Below are 21,968 nucleotides of genomic sequence, written 5' to 3' on the forward strand. Positions count from 1 at the left end.
TTTTCTATTTATACCACTGAGTCTGCAATCCTGTTTTCACTTATCTGAGAGCAAGTCCGATTGAACTCATGGATCAGACTGCACTGTTAGAATGAATACTATAAAGTGTTGGGTGGATCATCATGTGTTTGGGGCTTATTTTCACTCTGCAGAATGTCATAATATTTAGTACTATAAATCCAAGTTTTGCTGCAAAACAAACATGGTATCTATCCATCCTTTGCACACCTTCCTCTCTGAACGGTGGGGAGCACCATGTAGAAGGAAAATAAGCCAAACAATGTACATGTAAATATGCCCTCTGGAAAACCAGTTATGAAGGCATTATCACTTTTTCAAATTATTCTTAAAAGTAGCAAGAACTTAGTAGTACTGCTATCTTATGCCTATGTATCTAGCAATAGGCCCACTGAAAACGTGCAGGATCTGGCTGTAAACATGGAAGTATTTTCCTTCCCATATTTCAAAACATCACAATTATAAAACCTAATGTTTCTGCTTCCTTTTGTTTAGAGACCTTTGGAATAAAATGTTCTCCATTAGGATGATGTTTAGCCTATCATTGATAAACCTTTAAACCAAGTATTCATGAACCAGCAAATAATATACAAACAGCGCCTTCTTGTGGGCTTCTAGGAACACGTTTTACTTATAGGTGTAAGCTTAAAACATCACAAGATCTCCTGTCTCCACTATGAAGCCAAGCAGCAAATTAATTTAATGCCACACACAGTACAAATATCAAAAGGAAAATCTCAGCAATTCCTATGTATTCTGAGGGCTGCACTTTCACAGTGATTCCATGGTATGGCAGTAAATACCGTAAGAATTTACTACAAAAACATTTTCACTTATAGGAACATCTTTATATATTAGAACAATTGTATAACGAGTTATTCTTCAAATATTACATTAATAAATACAACTCTAGTCAATTACAACCTGAAATTTATTTCCTTGTATTGGTTATAAAAATTGTATTTGATAACTAAGGCACTTGAAATAAAACTTCCCTTTAAGCAGACACACTCTAATGTGCATGCTGCAGTTTGCTTTGCATCTCTTCCAAAAGGACATTGAAGAACAAAAAACCACATTGTAAGGTAGAAGAGATGTTTGTCCCAGTTACAGTTCAGTCAGAATAAGTTATAGCCTCATTGAATAAATTAGGAGACACACTCCGCAATACCCAACTCTTTGCCTTTTGGGAATTATACAGCCACAAGAGTGGCTGTATACTATAGCCAGCGTGGATTTTTTGTATTCCTTAAAGTTAAATTGAAAATACCTCACATGCCATTCTGATGCTTTCCATAAGCTCATTTCAAAACAAAATGTTACAAAGCTTATAGTTCTGAACTCAGAAATGCTTGCTTAATGACCCTCCAAATTTTCATGGCGATACACAAAACAGTCAGAGAGGATCGAGAGTTCAAAGTGTAAAAAGAGAGGGGAAAAACCCAGACCCCTTTTGGACATCTTTGGACAGAGTTCTCAAAAGTCGTAGAATACCTGTAATCCTGTTACTGACCTTGCCTCATACTCTGACTTTCATCTTCTGCAGTTTAAAATTTTTTAAAATGCCTGACTGATTTTTGATTAATTTTTAAAGAAATTGTACCTTTAACTCTATAACGTCAAGCATGCTCAGTAAGAACCAACTGTCAGTGTTCTAAAAGCAAGACTCACAGCTCCTGGGCTTGCCTAATCAGGGGGCCACACCAAGGCCAGACCTTTATTTCACTTGAGCCAGTCATGGCTTCCCCCAAAGAATCCTGGGAAGTGTAGTTTGTGAAGGGTACCGAGAGGAGACTCCTATTCCCCTGACAAAGCTCCAGTGGCCAGAGAGGTTTAACAGTCAGCCACTCTGACTGACATTCTGTGAAGGGAACAGGGCATATCCTAGCATCTCCAAGCACCCTTCACTAATTGCACTTCCCAGGATTCTTTGGGAGAAGCCATGACTGTGTAAAGTGAAATCAAGGTCTGGTGCAGATGTGGCCAGGGAGAGCTTTGGTTTAAATTTGGGTGGGAGGCTACATATACCTGTTGTAGAATAAAAAGGTGGGGGAAACACTGAAAAGCGATGATACTGTTCACAATGCTTTCCTTTTGGAAAGAAAAGGGGCTTCCCCTCTGGCTGGTGCCAGCCCACTCACCCAATCTCCTCCCCTCCCCCCCCTCCTCCCCCCCAGGTCAGTTTCACCTATCCTAAACATGATTGCACAGAAATAAATCCCATTGAACTCAATAAGCATGCAAATGATCATATCTGCCTTTTCCATCATTCCCCTGTCCTCTGCCTTCCTCCTTCCCTGTCCATTCCAGGCCTCCCTCTCTCCCCCCTGGTCAGTTTGACCTATTCCAAACATGATTGCACGGAAATAAATCCCACTGAACTCAATAAACATGTAAATGATCAAGCCTGCCCTTCTCCTCCCCTTCCCCTCTTGCTTGCTCCCCTCCCCCTCCTCCCTTCTGCCCTTCCTCCCCTCCCTCCCCTCCATACTCTGTAGTCAGTTTCACCTATCCTAAACTGATTGCAGGGGAGTAAATCCTACTGAACTCAATAAGCATGCAAATGATCAATCCATTCTCAGCAAGCTTGCATAGGATCCCTTTTCTTACCTCCTGGACTAAAAAGCAGAGAATTTCACTAACATGCAAAAAAACTTAAGATTTAAGAATGTACCTATAAGCCAACAGATATTTCTATCAAACTTTAAGAAGCAGAGAAATTAGACACCTATAGTGAATGTACCAGGGGAGCAGGAGAGCTGACCTCCTCTCAGATATTGTACTGCCCTATAAATCTGTCAAAATTCAAACACAATTTGGGTTAGTCTTTCACAGTCCAATCCACTTCCTGTGTAGCTTGGAAGAATTTGGTAACATGTACCTCTGAGCATATGGGGAGTGGTGGCAACACCTGCAATCAGCCCAAATAATAGAAACAAGATATGGGCTGTGCTGATCTTGTTTTAGCAGAGAGGAAGCAACAATATTAGAACAGTTGATATAGTTTAGATAGTCACTTTAAATATATTTGATTTACTTTGCAATTTTAGTGAACTTTCCTGTAGTAAATCATTTTCTTTTGCTTCTGTTTCTGTGAATACGCGAAGTACAACAACACTTTGCAACACTAAAAAAAGCTCCAAAAACAATTGTGGAATAATGGCACTGACTGTTCTGCAGAATAGTTTCCAAAGGACATGAAGAGTGTCTCAGTTTGCACAAGATAAAACAGTGGGAGGTGAAATATATTTTAGCAAAATTCTAGGTGTGCTCTATGTTTTTAATTGACCATGTCCACCTTTTCTAAATGTATTTCGTAAAGCCTTAAAGACCTGGCTCTTTCAACAGGCCTTTGGGATTTCCGGGGAGGGTTAACTTTTATGACTGAAATGCCTCATACCCTGCACTAATATTGTTGTTGCTGCTGTATTGTTTATATATTGTATTAATGTATTTTATCACATTGTGTTTTAACTGTTTACATGTACATCGCCTAGAGTGGCCATCGGCCAGATAGGCGACACATAAATTAAATTTTATTATTATTATTATTATTATTAAGTGGAGTGGTTTAAGCATAGCAGGCTGAAAACATACATCTTGGGCATGCCAAGTTTGTTTTTTCCAACAGCTAAAGTCATTGCTTAAGTAGCAATATATTATGTGTGTTGGACTGCCTTCAAGTCGATCCCGACTTATGGCGACCCTATGAATAGGGCTTTCATGGTAAGAGGTATACAGAGAGGGTTTACCATTGCCTTCCTCTGAGGCTGAGAGGCAGTGACTGGCCCAAGGTCACCCAGTGAGCTTCATGGCTGTGTAGGGATTCGAACCCTGGTCTCCCAGGTCATAGTCCAACACCTTAACCATGTGGCTGGCCTCATGAATTTGCATAGGTGACCCTTGCACAAATACATTTTCTTTACGCTGTATGCAGGAAAAAAGCAGGGACTATCCACAGCTTCTCAGCATGTGTAATGAGCACATATGACCCTCCCTCTGTCACATACACACACCTATCATTGTCTGATCCCACCCCACCCCCACACCATTACAAAAATTCCTAACAGATCTGAAGCAACCCCTGGTCAGAATGCAGCAGCTGACAGCTCCTCCTTGGGACACAGTCCACCAAGTAGTCAATTGCAGCAGCATGAGTTTGCACAAAGCTCTGGCGCGTGGTACATAACATAAGGCTACACACCCAAATGTCCAAGCGTTGTTCTGTATGTATCAAAACAAACAAAGAGGGAGAAAAGAGAAGTCAGCCCCGTGTAGAGAAGGAATGGTGGAAATCTTGGCAGTTGAGAAAAAAGAAAAATATTAAGAGGGAACGGAGTATTATTTGGCAAGCGGACTAAGAAAGGGAAGAATTTCGAAGGCCAAGATACAATTCCCTACCCCCCCCAACGACGTCTCGAGCTGAAGAGTGGGATCCTCCCCTGCGCACTAGAGGCAGAAACAGCCGTTTTGGGGCGGGCAGGTAGGTAGGTCAGCCACAGTGAAGCTGGGAGGCCTTTCCAGCATTTCACCCCAGTACCTGAATCTTTCCTCATTTCTCCTCCCCAAGGATGAACCCCTTTTCTCTCTCACTCCCCCAAACGCCCCATTCTTTAGTGAAGCCCACCCCGCCCTCCGTCGCCCTCAAGGCATGCCCGCCACTCCCTCAAACGCTCTTTTCCTCCGCCCAGAATTCCCCCGCAGGGCCACTCACGGTGGGTTCCAGCCGGTCCCCTTCCATCCTGGAGCCACCGCCACCGCCGCCGCCTCCGCTCCCGGGCGGTTGAGCCGAAGGTGCCCGGTGCGTGCGTGTCTGGTTCTCTCGCTCACTTCGCTGACTCTCGGACCCGGCTGGGTTCGCCCTTCCCCCCCCGACAGCGCACGGCGCGAGGGAAGGGAGAAAGAGAAAGAGGGAGGCGCGCGCGCGAAGCGGCTACGAGGCGCCCAGCAGCTGCCACCGCTGCCCCAAGAAAACTCCAGCGTGGGCCTGGTGGGGCGGGGCAAGGCCGAGCAGGGGTGGAAAGGGGGCGGGGCCCGCCTGGCAACAACGCCCACGCCACAATGGGGGCGGGACGCCACCTGGTACCTTTGTTGTCTCGCTGCCCTGCCTCAGCGCTGAAGCGAGTTGGGGGTTTTCCCGCCTGTCGCTTTAGTTCAATGAGAGGGAAGGAAGCAGGCGGGGGCGGAGAGCTGTCTAGCGAGGTACACACAAACACCTAGGAGCCAAATGCGAGACAGAAAAAGGAAGGCAAGCCCAGCTGCCCCAGAAAAAAAAGGAAGGGCACGCTGTGCTACAACTTCTCCGAATCAGCTCACGTTGGAGATACTGCTAACATTCTCACACACATGACGGCTGCCGGCCAGTCAGAGTTAACAGAACAAGCTGCTGCCATTGAGCTGTAGCAATAGGGAGTGTTTCACCTGTTCAACTTCTGCTACACGCAACTGTCAAAGAACAAAGGTCCTTCGTGAAGGAGAGAGAGAGAGGTGGAAACTCTGACAGTGAGCTTTCCAGCCGAATAAACTGCTTTGGGATTGCTTTGTCAATGGTAAGCGTTATTTATTAAATAAATAAGGGGTTTGTGAGTGGCTGAAGACTACATGTTTTTATATCTTTTACTGAAAGGGCATACATATTAGGGTTGCCATATTCCAGTTCAACAAATCTCGGCAGGCTAATTTGCATATTATGCATATTTGCATATGCATATTATTTGCATATTAATATTTGGATTGTCCAGTTGTTTTGTTTTTGTGCCTAGGAATTACCACCAAAAACTGGGGAAAGATGTGAGAAATCTTTTTTTTTAAAGCAACATTTTCAGCCTTAAATGCCTAGACTCTAGTTTCCAACGCTATGGCATATTTATTAAGAGGATTTATATCCTGCCCTTCTGTTGTTAAAAACAGAGCTCAACAGAGTTTACAAATATAATAAAAACAATAAAAATACACAATCAATATAAAAACATAATAAAAACACAAAATAGCAACAAACAAAGTAAGTCAGGGCAGCAGTACGGTTAACCATTTACATATACGATATATTTCAGAGATGTGGTGGGTGGAGAAAAACAAGAAGCCAAAATGTTAGGAAAAGGAGTCTTTCACACCACACGCTCAGTTCTAAACACTGTTGCAGCAAGTTTTACAAGTTCCTCCAGTATTCCACTGGTGCAGGCACTCAGACATTCAAAGTATCTGTGTTTCTTAGGTTTTATCAAAGCAGAGCTTTGCTTAACTCAAAATTTCTTCTCCCTTTGATCAACCACATCTACACAGGTTCCACCTCCCTGCTTAAAATGAAACTGGGCCTGGAAGTGTGCAACAACCCCACACATACCTTGCTAATTAGATTACCAATGGCAGGATGTCTGTCTTATCGACTACTCTCCTGTTCCCCCCCCCCCCCGGGCATCATGAAAGACCCAGTCCTGGGCTCTGAAAGAAAATAAATATCTGGCCCTCTTCAAAGTACTCATAAGCCTCTTGTTTTAATTAAAATAATAATTATAAATTCTTGTTCTTATCACTAATGGGAATTAATTATCTTGCATATGCTGCTGTTGCTTCTATGGCTGTAACGGAGTGAGGTTAAAGATAAGTGAAATGCAAATAGGAAAAAACAACACAAAAGGCAGTAACACTTTCCTAAATGTAATACCATACCAACCACAACAAGATTTCTATGAGTACAGCAGAAAACTCAGCATCCCACAACCAGTCAGGATTCATAAACAAAAACCCAAACTAAAAAAATCCTAGCAGCCAGTCAGCCAAGGTCACAGAAATCCCCATGCAGCACAACCTGACCTGGGGACTGCAGTTAATGCAGAATGCTGCAGCACAATTGCTGACATGAGTGAGATCCTATCAGCACATAATACCTGTGCTCTGAAATCTGCATTGGTTGCTGATTTGCTACCAGGCCAAGTTCAAGCTGTGCTTTCCACGTTATGGGTGCCACATAGTACTTGTTCTGCTCTTGTAAGAAATCAGTCCTTTTGTGTGGCAGCACCTACACTTTGGAACTCCTTGCCTATTGACATTAGGCAGATGACTGTTTTCAGCACCTACTAAAATCAGTTTTCTTGAGGCAAGCCTCTCCAGGCATGTGGAAGCTATTGTGTTTTTAAATCTGTTTTTAACTCATTGTTGGTTTTATTATTTTGAATGTTTTTAAGTATCTGTCGTTAACACTTTTGCCAATAATTTATTGTTTTAATTCTTTCTGTAAACCGCTTTGAGATTTTTTACAATAAAGAGGTATATAAATGTTGTAAACAAAAATACATAAACAAATGTTGGAGTCGCTGTGGCCCTTGAGTCTCTTCCCACTTTTAGGAACCAAGGAATCTGCCTTATATGGATTCAGGCCATTTCATACCATGATTTCTTAAATGCAATACCATACCAACCACAACAAGATTCCTATGAGTAAGGCAGAAAACTAAGCATCTTACAACCAGTCAGGATTCCTAACCAAAAACCAAAAGTATGATAAATGAAGAAATATTTATGTAATGGCTTTATTTCTTGTTGTGAGCTGCCTTGGTTTCCAACCCTACCTCATAGGATTGTTGGAAAGACTCTATACACGCACACTGCAGATGTATAAATACATACAGCCCATATAATAGTTTATTGTCAAACCAGTTGGTCATTGCAGAAAAATCAGTATTCTTTTTTAAAAAATCAGTATTAGTATCCTACAGAATAAAAACTATAATACCTAAGTAAGCCCTGCCTACTTGACTTTAAAATAAGACTGGAGGGAGGACACAAAGAGTTAGAACACAAACACAATTCTTTTTTACATTCACTCCAAAGTCCCATTGATTTTCAGCACATTCATAACCATGTCTACTCAAAAGTAAGTCCTATTGAATTCAATGGGATTTACTCTGGGCATATGGGATTAGCATTGCTTTTACAAAAGCAAGTATTGGGAAGGTTTTCAAAACACTGCCCAGGATCTGACTCCTGCACACAAGAGGAAAAAAAACTGAAATGTATATACTTACCCAATTTATGAGATTTTCAGATAAATGGGAGGGGGGGAGAACCACCATTTTCTGGCATTGCAGTGAGGTTTTCTAGACACTGCCTCAGGTCAATCAAACTGAAACACAACCCTGGCTTCACTGATTGGCTGCAATCCTGAACTGGCGGGGTTAAAGCTATGAAGTGCTATACAGTACTGTTTAAAGAAAGATTTAACAGTCGGGGGCAGCTGACGTTTTTATGTATATCTCGAGAACCGGACCACCTAGAAACTTAATTTTTTAAAAAAATTGAAGCTGAGAATCTGGGCCACCTAAGGGGCTAAGCGGGCATGGTGGCATGCAAAGAATCCGGGTAAAACCCGGCTAACCGGGCAATATGGCAACCCTATACTTTATGTTCAAAAAAACAGTCTTCCATACTCCTTTGGAGGATTTGGGGGTGGGAGGGTGACTGCATTTGAAAATAATGCACTGCCCATTTCTTTTGGCAGACACACAAGCAGGTATTAATCTCACTTCCAGAACCAGCTAGATTGCTGACAGACACAGGATGCTTAGAAACTAGGTTTTCAGAGATGGCTAGCAGCGCATGATCAAGGTTACTAAATGCAAGCCTGTTACCCTTAGCACTAGGGATTTGCAAGGGTATAGAACTTGCTAGTTATGAGTGTAGCTAGCTTCCTACTTCCTTCCATTGCTATGGGAAGGCAAGCAGACTGTTAGAACAAGCTCCCCAGCCTGAAAGGAGGAAGTATTTCTAGATAATCCAAATTTCCAGATTGGATTATTGCAATGTACTCTGTGTGAGGCTACCCTTGAAGAAAACTCTGAAACTTCCACTGGTCCAAAATGCAGCAGCTAGATTACTGGCTGGGGTTCCAGTCAGATCTCATATAACAAAATTTCAAAACAGTTGCATTAAGAACATAAGAACATAAGAAGAGCCTGCTGGATCAGGCCAGTGGCCTATCTAGTCCAGCATCCTGTTCTCACAGTGGCCAACCAGGTGCCTGGGGGAAGCCCGCAAGCAGGACCCGAGTGCAAGAACACTCTCCCCTCCTGAGGCTTCCGGCAACTGGTTTTCAGAAGCATGCTGCCTCTGACTAGGGTGGCAGAGCATAGCCATCATGGCTAGTAGCCATTGATAGCCCTGTCCTCCATGAATTTGTCTAATCTTCTTTTAAAGCCATCCAAGCTGGTGGCCATTACTGCATCTTGTGGGAGCAAATTCCATAGTTTGACTATGCGCTGAGTAAAGAAGTACTTCCTTTTGTCTGTCCTGAATCTTCCAACATTCAGCTTCTTTGAATGTCCACGAGTTCTAGTATTATGAGAGAGGGAGAAGAATTTTTCTCTATCCACTTTCTCAATGCCATGCATAATTTTATACACTTCTTTCATGTCTCCTCTGACCCGCCTTTTCTCTAAACTGAAAAGCCCCAAATGCTGCAACCTTTCCTCGTAAGGGAGTTGCTCCATCCCCTTGATCATTCTGGTTGCCCTCTTCTGAACCTTTTCCGACTCTATAATATCCTTTTTGAGATGAGGCGACCAGAACTGTACACAGTATTCCAAATGCGGCCGCTTTGTCAGAGTTATCTGTCCACGGCCTAAAGAATGGGCTTTTGGATCAAAAGGTTGTAATAGATGAGTGGCACAGTGTAGAGAGATTAACCCCCAAATAAAGTTGAGTGGAGATGGACCCTGCGAAGGTCCATTGCGTTCTTTCTTGGCAGCCTCCTAAGACAAAGAAGGATTTACAACGGTTCCTAGGGTTTGCCAGCTACTACCATCGCTTCATAGCTAATTACTCCAAGCAGACCGCCCCCCTCACAGATTGCCTGAAGGGCTCAGGACTGTTTTGGTGGATGGAAGTCACACAGGAAGCCTTCAAAAGACTGAAGCAGAAGTTTGCCTCAGAGCCCATCTTGCAACATGTGGATCCTAGACTTCCATTTGTGGTGGAGTTGGATGCATCCGACTTCACGATCGGAGGGGTCCTTCTGCAACCGACTAGAAAAGAGGGAGGGCTGAGCCTGTGCGCTTACTTCTTGAGGAAACTCACTGATTCTGAACAGAACTACACCGTGTGGGAAAAGGAGCTACTGGCCATTAGAGACACCTTCGAAGCCTGGCAACATCATCTGGAGGGGGCGCAGCATGAGATCGAGGTGTGCATGGACCACCGTAATCTAGAGAGCCTACACATGGCTCGTAAACTCAATCAGAGGCAAGTGCGCTGGGCTCAGTTTTTTGCACATTTCCATTTCAAAATCTACGTTCCCCAAGCGCAGAACAAGCGCTCTGACGCCCTGTCGCGCAAACCAGAGTACCTTGAAAACCTCAACCCCAAGCCTTTACAGTACATCATCCCTCCCGAGAAGGGGGTAGTTGGGGCTTGCCAGGACTCTTGGGAGTTGGAATTGCGGGAAGCGCAAAACCGGGATCCATATGTCCAAGCGCAGCTCTTGGACCTAACTACGCAGCCTGAAGCAGTTCAGGGGGAGTTCACTTGTAAGGGTGATATCCTATACCATCAGGACTCTATCTATGTACCCCCGGGTGAAGTGAGAGCCAAAGTGCTACGTCAATGCCACAACTCCCCCACAGTGGGGCATTTCAGAGTCTTTAAGACTATTCAGTCAGTAACCCGAGAATTCTGGTGGCCCAAGGTGAAGAAAGACGTGGAGAACTATGTTTGGTCCTGTCCTATTTGTATGAGAGCCAAACATGCCACTGAACAGCTGCCGGGGCTCCTGGAACCCCTCCCCACGTCACAGGGACCTTGGCAGATGGTCACCATGGACTTATTACAGATCTCCCTTCCTCTCAAGGGAAGACCACAATTCTAGTAGTAGTGGATACCTTCATGAAAATGGCTCACTTCATTCCATGTTCCGGACTCCCAAATGCCCAGGACACTGCCCAACTGTACTTGCAACACGTATACCAGTTGCATGGGCTGCCAAACAGCTTGGTCTCGGACCGGGAAACCCAATTTACTGCCCGTTTTTGGCAAGCCTTGTAGCACTTACTGCAGAGTGAATTAAGACTGTCATCCACACACCCCCCCAAACAGATGGTCAGACCGAGAGGGTGAATGCGGTTTTGGAGCAATATTTATGTTGTTATGTTGGGGTACCAGCAGGACAATTGGATGTCCTATTTGTCTCTAGCTGAATTTGCCTATAACAATGCAGTGCATTCGCACACGCAACAGACTCCTTTCTTTGCCAACTTGAGATACCATCCTAGAGCATTCCCAACCCCTCGAACCTGTCCCTCTGTCCCAGCAGCTGAGGAGTTTATGCAGGAACTTCAAGCCATGCAGCAGTTGCTAAAGGAACAGTTGGACCGGGCCAAGGCGGATTATAAGCGAGCAGCTGACCAACATCGACAAGAGGGTCCCACCATCCAAGTGGGAGACAGGGTGTGGTTGTCTACGTGCTATTTGCCCATGACTGGCCACTGTCGGAAGTTACAAGACCGGAGGGTGGGACCGTTCGAGGTGGAAGCGCAGATCAACCCCGTGGCTTACAGGCTGAGGTTACCCCCCACTTTCAAGATGCATCCAGTGTTCCACCAGGCGCTGCTGACGCCGGAAGCTCCCCCTGATCCGCATCGGTTGCAGACCGAGCCAGCCCCTCTGCTCTTAGTAAATGGAGAGGAGGAATACGAAGTGGAACAGATAATGGACTCACGGAAGTGCCGGGAGCGCCTCCAATACCTGGTTCATTGGAAAGGGTATGATCAGACTGAATGTTCCTGGGAGTCAGTGGAGGACGTGCATGCACCAGAGTTGGTGAGAGACTTCCATGACGCTTATCCAGAGAAGCCCCAACTGAGGGGTTGGGGGGAGGGGATATCTGGAGAGGGGAATGATGTTGAGCCCAGGGGTGTTGAGCCCAGCCTCTCTCCTGAGGATCAGGGAGGGGGAAGGCATGAGTTGCAGGCACCTCAGCCGTCAGCGGGCATGGATGATCCAGCTGTTGTTGAGTCTAGCCCAGACCTTGAGGAACAGAGCGAGATAGCCGCCCCGCCAATTCCCACGGATGGCCCTGCCCCTCAATGGGACAGCGCTCAGCCATCAAGCACCCCCACGGAGCCATTAGGGGAGGATTCCGGAAGAGCAGTAACTTCTCCTGTGCCAAGCACTATCCTAGAGATGCCCTCTGCTTCCCAGCCCTCTGCTTCCCCGCCTGCGGATAAGGACCCTATTCTGTCAGATGAGCCCGTGGAGGCTCGCCCCCCTTCACCGCGCTCACGACATAGGGAGAAGCGGACAGGGCAGAGGGCGTGTGTGCGAAGGAATGAGGGGTTACGCTCCAAGACCTCTCCTATTTAAGACTGCCGCGCTGTGAATGGGATGCTGAGTCAACTTTCATCACACGTTGCAGAGCATGTCTAGAGGGTCGTTAGGGACTTGTAGTGAGTTAGCATAGGGTCTTTTCTATGAGGCGCTCAGCCTCTGATGTAACCATTACGTTAATAAAGCAAGAGTTCCTTGTACCCTCTTCTCCGACTCGTGTTTCCTGCTCTGAACCGGACATCTGGCCACTTTTGGAGATTTGCTGGAGAGAATCTGCTTCCAGGTTTGCCAGCTTTGTTTCCTTTATCAAGGTTGGTCACGGGCTTATGATTCAGAAAGAAAATTCTTGACAAAATATTACAATTAGGAAATCTGTTAAGAGCAAAACAAACAACAGACAGTAGCAGCAGAAACAACAGCAAAAAAGCTGTGGAAAAAGTTTTTTTTAAAAAAATACAGGAAGCTTAGTTAAGGCTTCTGGGCTATAAAGCTTCCCTATTTTTATGCAATCAATTTAAATATTCATAGTGAATGTATTTTTGCATGCTGGTTCCAAAATATTCAAGAAACTTCCTAATAGATAAATGCAATTTCTATTCTAAAATACGTGTGTACTTAATTTGTGAGGTTCTTGAACAACAAAAGGTGAACAGGGAAGAGATAACTTAGTAAATGACTTTAAGATTGGATTACTGCAATGCACTCTATGTGGGGCTTCCCTTGTGCTTGATTCGGAAACTGCAGTTAGGCTACATGTACACTAGTGCCTTTAAAAAGCAGCAAGACCATTTCAGCTGGGTATGTTTTGAAATGAACCTGCACCAGGCTGTACGCATTTGATTCATTTTTTATCACATTGACTCTGTGTACACACCAGTGGATGGAGCAGGGCAGTGATGACCAAACAGTTTTGAAATCAACAAGATAGCAGAGTTGTATCTGTCCCCGCTCCTCTTCCCTCACAGTTACTTGTGTCATTTGTGGATGTCTGAGAATCTTGCTTTTAGGGGAAGGGAGAAGAGCAACACGCTGTTGCTTTATAGCTTGTGACTAGATGCTCTCTTCTCCAAAGGTTTTATAGTAAAAAAGGTGGCAGCTGAGGAGGTGAGACGGTTTTGGAGCTTCTGAGGGAAACAGAAGGCAAATGGGAGCCTTCAAGAGGGGACATGTGTGAAGGGAGCCTTCATGTCCCCACTCCTTCACCCGCACAGAAGTCTCTACTCCCTGCCATCTGCTGGAAAGGTGGCCCCCATGGCTCCCCTTCCCCATTCCTGTTTGGCAGGAGATGTGGGGAAAACATGAGGCGCCTCCAGCCCCAGTCTTTTTTTCTGCTGCCTTCTTTCCTCAGCACCCAGAGGAAGCTGCTTACCTCCAGCAGAACAGTTTTGAAGTCCAATGAAGCTGGTTTAAAGGGAAAACACATCCAATCTCTAAAATCCCAGATTTTGAGTAAAAAGGGGCAGAGTTTGATTCACATCATGTGTCCCCAGATTCACAATACAGAGGTGGAGATGCACTGAAACCAGTATAACTGCAAGTGTGTCTCTAACTTGAGTGCAGAATGCTTATTTTGTTACCAGGCCAAGTTCAATGTATTACTACTGTTTGTATATAAATAGCTTGGGACCAATTTACTTGTGGGATCACCTTACCGTATGTGTGCCTACTCAACAGCCCACTTGATCTGCAAAACTGGCATTGTTACAGGTTCCGCACTTGTAAGAAATTGTTCTTTTAGTGTAGTACCGCCTACACTTTGGAACTCCCTGCCTATTCACATCAGGCAGACGTGTTTACTGTATTCCTTTTGGTGCCTGCTTAGGATTACATTTTCTCTGTTTAAGCAAGCCTATCCAGACAGATAGATGCTGATGGGATTTAATCTCTTTTTAGTTTACTTCAGTTTTAATTGCTTTTTAAAATGTTTTTAATCACTTGGTTTTTACTGTTTTTATTAATAATTTTAATGTTTCTTGTAAATCTCTTGGAGGGTTTTTTGTTTTACAATCAAGCAGTATATAGATTCTGTTAAATTAAACAAAGTGTGTATATATTTTTACAAGTAGTCTCCTTGGTCCTTAGAAATTATATTGACCCCATTTATCTGACAAGAATATATTTAGATTAATATTTCAAAATACTGGGAGGACGGGCAGGATATAAATCTAATAAAATAAATATAATAACTGCAGAATCTCTCTTCCAGCTTGTTCTATAAAACCTCTTTTTTGAGCTACAGCAGTGTAACCAAAGTGAAATAACAGAGACAAAATATAGAGATTGTTTTTCCTTCAAACATAAGTCAAGATGGAAGGATACTCTAAATAATTTCTTGCTTACTGGTTCTGACATGTTTGTTGGTCTAAATAAAGATATTGTCTGACTATGGATTTGGGTGTTTTTTTTCATGGATCAGTACACATTCCTTTGCTTACTATGTGTCTTGAAAAATATCAGTCGCTCCATCCCCTTGATCATTCTGGTTGCCCTCTTCTGAACCTTTTCCAACTCTATAATATCCTTTTTGAGATGAGGCGACCAGAACTGTACCCAGTATTCCAAATGCGGCCGCACCATAGATTTATACAACGGCATGATGATATCGGCTGTTTTATTTTCAATACCTTTCCTAATTATCGCTAGCATGGAATTTGCCTTTTTCACAGCTGCCGCACACTGGGTCGACATTTTCATCGTGCTGTCCACTACAACCCCGAGGTCTCTCTCCTGGTCGGTCACCGCCAGTTCAGACCCCATGAGCGTATATGTGAAATTAAGAGTTTTTGCTCCAATATGCATAATTTTACACTTGTTTATATTGAATTGCATTTGCCATTTTCCCGCCCATTCACTCAGTTTGGAGAGATCTTTTTGGAGCTCTTCACAATCCCTTTTTGTTTTAACAACCCTGAACAATTTAGTGTCGTCAGCAAACTTGGCCACTTCACTGCTCACTCCTAATTCTAGGTCATTAATGAACAAGTTGAAAAGTACAGGTCCCAATACCGATCCTTGAGGGACTCCACTTTCTACAGCCCTCCATTGGGAGAACTGTCCGTTTATTCCTACTCTCTGCTTTCTGCTTCTTAACCAATTCCTTATCCACAAGAGGACCTCTCCTCTTATTCCATGACTGCTAAGCTTCCTCAGAAGTCTTTGGTGAGGTACCTTGTCAAACGCTTTTTGAAAGTCTAAGTACACTATGTCCACTGGATCACCTCTATCTATATGCTTGTTGACACTCTCAAAGAATTCTAATAGGTTACTGAGACAGGACTTTCCCTTGCAGAAGCCATGCTGGCTCTGCTTCAGCAAGGCTTGTTCTTCTATGTGCTTAGTTAATCTAGCTTTAATAATACTTTCTACCAGTTTTCCAGGGACAGAAGTTAAGCTAACTGGCCTGTAATTTCCGGGATCCCCTCTGGATCCCTTTTTGAAGATTGGCGTTACATTTGCCACTTTCAAGTCCTCAGGCACGGAGGAGGACCCGAGGGACAAGTTACATATTTTAGTTAGCAGATCAGCAATTTCACCTTTGAGTTCTTTGAGAACTCTCGGGTGGATGCCATCCGGGCCCGGTGATTTGTCAGTTTTTATTTGTCCATTAAGCCTAGAACTTCCTCTCTCGTTACCACTATTTGTCTCAGTTCCTCAGAATCCCTTCCTGCAAATGTTAGTTCAGGTTCAGGGATCTGCCCTATATCTTCCACTGTGAAGACAGATGCAAAGAATTCATTTAGCTTCTCTGCAATCTCCTTATCGTTCTTTAGTACACCTTTGACTCCCTTATCATCCAAGGGTCCAATCGCCTCCCTAGATGGTCTCCTGCTTTGAATGTATTTATAGAATTTTTTGTTGTTGGTTTTTATGTTCTTAGCAATGTGCTCCTCAAATTCTTTTTTAGCATCCCTTATTGTCTTCTTGCATTTCTTTTGCCAGAGTTTGTGTTCTTTTTTATTTTCTTCATTCGGACAAGACTTCCATTTTCTGAAGGAAGACTTTTTGCCTCTAAGAGCTTCCTTGACTTTGCTCGTTAACCATGCTGGCATCTTCTTGGTCCTGGCGGTACCTTTTCTGATCTGCGGTATGCACTCCAGTTGAGCTTCTAATATAGTGTTTTTAAACAACTTCCAAGCATTTTCGAGTGATGTGACCCTCTGGACTTTGTTTTTCAGCTTTCTTTTTACCAATCCCCTCATTTTTGTGAAGTTTCCTCTTTTGAAGTCAAATGTGACCGTGTTGGATTTTCTTGGTAATTGGCCGTTTACATGTATGTTTAATTTAATAGCACTGTGGTCACTGCTCCCAATCGGTTCAACAACACTTACATCTCGCACCAGGTCCCGGTCCCCACTGAGGATTAAGTCCAGGGTTGCCGTCCCTCTGGTCGGTTCCATGACCAACTGGTCTAGGGAATAGTCATTTAGAATATCTAGAAACTTTGCTTCTTTGTCATGACTGGAACACATATGCGGCCAGTCTATGTCCGGGTAGTTGAAGTCACCCATTACTACCACATTTCCTAGTTTGGATGCTTCCTCAATTTCATATCTCATCTCAAGGTCTCACTGAGCATTTTGATCAGGGGGATGATAGATCGTTCCCAGTATTAAGTCCCTCCTGGGGCATGGTATCACCACCCACAACGATTCTGTGGAGGAGTCTGCCTCTTTTGGGGTTTCGAGCTTGCTGGATTCAATGCCTTCTTTCACGTATAGAGCGACTCCGCCACCAATACGTCCTTCCCTGTCCTTCCGATATAGTTTATATCCAGGGATAACCGTATCCCACTGGTTTTCTCCATTCTACCAGGTCTCCGTTATGCTCACTATATCAATGCTCTCCTCTAAGACCAAGCACTCCAGTTCTCCCATCTTGGTTCGGAGGCTCCTAGCATTAGCGTACAGGCACTTGTAAGCAGTGTCTCTCTTCAAGTGTCTTCAGCACTTGCGGTTTGGCCTGTGGTAATTTTGCTCTTCTGAATTTATATCCTGTGCCCCTGCTCTCACAATGCCTACTTCTAGGCCTACCCCTTTTAAAATTTCATCATTTCTTTGGTTTTTATCCCAGGGGGGAGGTTTATTCCGAACCGGACCTTTCTCAGCTCCTGTCGGGTTTCCCCCCTCAGTCAGTTTAAAAGCTGCTCTGCTACCTTTTTAATTTTAAGTGCCAGCAGTCTGGTTCCATTCTGGTTCAAGTGGAGCCCGTCCCTTTTGTACAGGCCCAGCTTGTCCCAAAATGTTCCCCAGTGCCTAACAAATCTAAACCCTTCCACCCGACACCATCGTCTCATCCACGCATTGAGACTGCAAAGCTGGGCCTGTCTGGCTGATCCTGCACGTGGAACCGGTAGCATTTCAGAGAAAGCCACCTTGGAGGTCCTGGCTTTCAGCATCCTACCTAGCAACCTAAATTTTGCTTCCAGGACCTCACGGCTGCATTTCCCCATGTCGTTGGTGCCAACGTGCCCCACGACCACTGACTCCTCCCCAGCACTGTCTACCAAACTATCTAAACGACGGGCGATATCCGCAACCTTCGCACCAGGCAGGCAAAACACCTTGCGGTCTACACGCCCATCACACACCCCACTGTCTATGTTCCTAATGATCGAATCACGCACTACAAGGATCCCTCCACCCCCTGGAGATATATCCTCGGCACGAGAGAACAGCTGCTCATCCCCCAAGGAATGGGTCCCTTCTAAGGGATCGTTTCCCTCTTCCTCAGCTGGATGCTCTCCTTCCCCGAGACCATCATTCTCCATGATAGCAGGAGAGCTATCATCGCTGGAGTGGGACACAGCTATAACGTCCCTGAAGGCCTCCTCCACACACCTCTCTGCCTCTCTCAGCTTTTCCAGGTCTGCCACCTTGGCCTCAAGGAAATGAAGTCGTTCCCGGAGAGCCAGGAGCTCATTGCACCGAGAGCACACCCACGACTGCTGTCCAACAGGCAGATAGTCGTAGATGCTGCAGGCTGTGCAAAACACTGGAAAGCCCCAACACGCCTGCTGGCTTCTTACCTGCATAGTTTTGTTTGAGGTTTATTACGTCAATAGGTTGGAGACTGTGGTTTAGTTGAGGTCAGGGAACAGAAGGGCAGAGTGGGGGGCCCTGGCCTCCTCGCCCTGCTGCCGAACTCGCTCTGCTGCTTAACTCGCCTTGACGCTTTGTCAGCTGGGGCCTTGACGCTTTGTCAGCTGGGGCTCCCTCTAGCTCGTGGAGCAGCATTGGTTGCCGGTTCATTTCTGGGTCTATTTAAAAGTGCTCACGCTAGTGTTTAAAGCCCCAAATAACTTAGACTGCAATCCATACATGTCTACGCAGATGTAAGATCGATTACGTTCAATAGCACTTACTCTCAGGAAAGTGTATATTGGATTGCAGCCTTAGGCTCCAAATACCTGAAGAACTTCTTCCCTACAGCCCCTCTCAGGTGTTGAGATCAGCAGAGGGAGCCCGCTTAATAGTTCCAAGGCTATCAGAAGTTCGGAGTGGGGTGGCCTGGGAGAGAGCATTATCTGTGGCAGCCCCTAAATTGTGGAACTCCATCCCCACAGAGGTGTGTCTGGCAACCTCACTGCACAGTTTTCAGCAAATGCTGGACAAACCTCTTTACTAGCCTTTGACACCTGAGATGTATATTTTTAGGACCTACCCTCTTTTTTTGTAATGTTGTTTTTAATGATGTATTTTAACTGCTGTAACCCACCCTGGGACCGCAGGATGAAGGGCAGGCAATAAATTAAAATAATAATTTCTCAATTTATTTCCCTGGGAAACTATCCACCACTGTATTTCCTCTGTACTCACAGTGTACCCACCACTGTATTTCCACTGTACCCAACATTTAACAACTGGCTGGATCAAATCCCACCAATTCAAACTAAGAGACCTTCTACAGGAGAAGTTTTGAAGAGATGCACCCTACCCTCACAGACACACCCAGTATCTGGAGGAGCCCAAGCAGAAGCTTCCCTCCTGAGAGCAGCACACATAACTGAAAACCAGTTATAGGAAGGACATGTCGCTGAACTCTTGTAGGAATACAAAGCAATAGAATGATGAGATGGTGGCTGTCAAGATGTGGATTTCATTTCAGACCTATTTAGATCATCTGTTTTGTAACTTCATTTCCAAGCATATGGACATGAAAAGTGATAAACTGGGATCAGTACAGAACACACATGCACCCCCCAAGTCCTGGGCCAATGGTTGTACATTTACACTATACTCATGCTGCCAAGGACAGATTTTTAATGTTTAATGTATTTGTACCTTTTATTGTGTATGTCGCCCAGAGTGGCTGGATAACCAGCCAGATGGGCAACTAATAATAATAATAATAGAAGCAGGCAGGCACATGCCTTTCAACCAGATGAGACTGGAAGTCTGGGTGACTTAAGAGGCACAACCAGTAACAGGTTGTATTCCCCTTTGGCCCAGCATAAATGCCCATAGGAACTTAAGAAGCTGCTTTATACTGAGTCACACTAGTAGTCCATATCTAGCTCTGTACTGTCTCCACTGACCGACAGCAGATCTCCAGAGTTTCAGGCATAGGATATTTCTAGCCTTATCTGAAGATGCCAGGGATTGAACCTGGGGACCTTCTTCATGCAAAACAGATGCTCATTCACTAAGCTACAGCCTTTCCTATCATGAAGCCCAGAATGGTTTGTGGGCCAAGAAGCAGAACTCGCCAAGGAGGTTGTCATGCTTGGACTTGGCAGAAATCAATGCAGCCCAGTCAAGCCATTATAGTTCCATGTCAAAGGGGAGCTGCTGGAAACGACCACAGGGGCTCAGTTGCCTTGGGGCAAGAGTTCCCCAAGTTCAAGACATACATCCCAGGAGGTAGCAATGGAGATAGAGGTCAAAAGGAAGAGTGCATTTGCTGTGATTTTTTTGCAAATGAAGTCAAATTATAATACTGTTGCTCACCACCCCAATCTCTGAGTGGTGAGATTTCCAGGGGTCCCTGAGCTCACCCTGTGTTTGGTTTCCTTGGGAAGAAGGTCAGAGGAGACTGTGGTGTGTTTATGAAATATGGTTTATTTATTTTCACACTTTCCAACCTGAGCTTAGGATGGAGGGGTTCAAGGCATCAGCAGTCCAATATAAAGCTTTTCCATCAGGGTTACAGGAGGCATCCTAAAGCCATGGTGCAGAAAGCCAGTCTCGCTGCCTGTCTCCAGTTCCCAGCCTTTTTCAAACACAACTCAAAACACAAGCCTCTCCTCGGCCCCAGGAGGTCCTGAAGAGTTTCAATGACAAAAGAGTCTCCCTGGCCTATTCACCAGTTGATGGGCACCTGATAGACCCATCAACACAGCTGGCCACTCTCTTAGCTTAACAAAGAAACTCACCTGACCAGCAGAGTGAGTTTCTCACCCCAGGCACAGGATTCCAAATCAGAGGCTGGAAGGGGACTCAAGAATTATCCATCTCAACTGCCCAAACTCACAACAATACGTTAATCAGGCACTAATAAGCATTTTATAAGTACAATGGAGCAGTTTAAATTCTTTAGGTGGCTGAGTTAAGATACTTTTTGGCAAGACTGTTTTCTAGACAGAAAGGAATGTCCATCAAACCATGGAAGGCAAAAGCAAACCTTTTTAGATAATCTTTCTAGTAGCTTGTATTGTGTGTGAGTAAGAGTCCACAACACTTAGATATCAATATGATTGATAAGACTGTATCCTCAAAAAATGCTTACTCAGGAGTGATCCCTACTTCTACTTCTGAGTAAACATGCTTAGCATTGCACTGTAATACAGTAGGGCTTCGTTTTACAGCGATTCGCTAATGTGGCAGCTTTCAATTAGGGAAAGTCCCTGCATTAAGGCGCTTGTTCTGTTTTTACGGCGGTTTTTTTCTGTCGTGCGCCATTTTGACGTCATTTTCGGACGATGCGTCCCATTATCGTCAATGGGTTTCGCTTTACAGCGATTTCCACTTTACGGCGGGGGGTCCGGAACGGAACCCGCCGTATGAGTGGGGTCCTACTGTACTAATACAGCAGAGCCCAGAAAGAGGCGGCTGAGGAGAAGATGTGGCACTTGTTTGTTTTTATCACAGTCAGTTCAGTTAGACTTAAGTCATAATTAACAATTACAAAACAGAAGGAAAACAATTCAGAGAAGTCCCTCTGAAATTAGGAAGCAGACATCTCCTTTATCTACATCCAACAAACAGAATATCTCCATCAGGGATACCATATGTGGTAAGCTTCGAAAAACACAGTGGCTAGAAATTTTTAGGCTGGGAGGCAGTCTTTGGCTCACATTTTTGAGAAACCTTAATTAAAGCATATTGAATTAGTAAGTCTACCATAAAGATGACTATCACCTTGACTTAGTTTTTTTATTAAGTTCATTATCTTGATAGCACTGCATTCAAGAACTTGTAGTTCTTTTTCTTCTAGTTACCCAGATTCTTCATCCTCCTTGAAGTGATTAAGTTTGAGAAAACAAACCTGATTCCACCATTCCTTTAACAAATCCTACTCTGACCATGAAAGGATGATTTTAAAAATTCTTTAAGATCAATCACAAGAGATAGCATACCTTTTCTTTTTCACACTGTAATAAAGCACTTTAACTTATTATTAACATTTTTCCTGTTTGG

General features: G+C 44.4%; 1 protein-coding gene across 3 annotated transcripts in view; it reads right to left on the bottom strand.

The window, feature by feature from the left end:
- TRIM36 (tripartite motif containing 36) overlaps positions 1-21,968 on the bottom strand; it is a 92,435-nt gene that overhangs the window by 43,140 nt on the left and 27,327 nt on the right. Inside the window, exon 1 of one of the 3 annotated variants that reach the window (XM_061624266.1) lies at positions 4,733-5,229. The exons of the other annotated variants lie outside the window; for them this stretch is intronic. Within the exon in view, the coding sequence (XP_061480250.1) occupies positions 4,733-4,759 (27 nt within the window). The 5' untranslated portion in view covers positions 4,760-5,229. Of the gene's footprint in view, positions 1-4,732; positions 5,230-21,968 lie in introns of those variants that run through there. 3 annotated transcript variants of the gene reach the window in all.

This window comes from Rhineura floridana, chromosome 1, assembly GCF_030035675.1.
Source record: "Rhineura floridana isolate rRhiFlo1 chromosome 1, rRhiFlo1.hap2, whole genome shotgun sequence".
Taxonomy (NCBI): domain Eukaryota; kingdom Metazoa; phylum Chordata; class Lepidosauria; order Squamata; family Rhineuridae; genus Rhineura; species Rhineura floridana.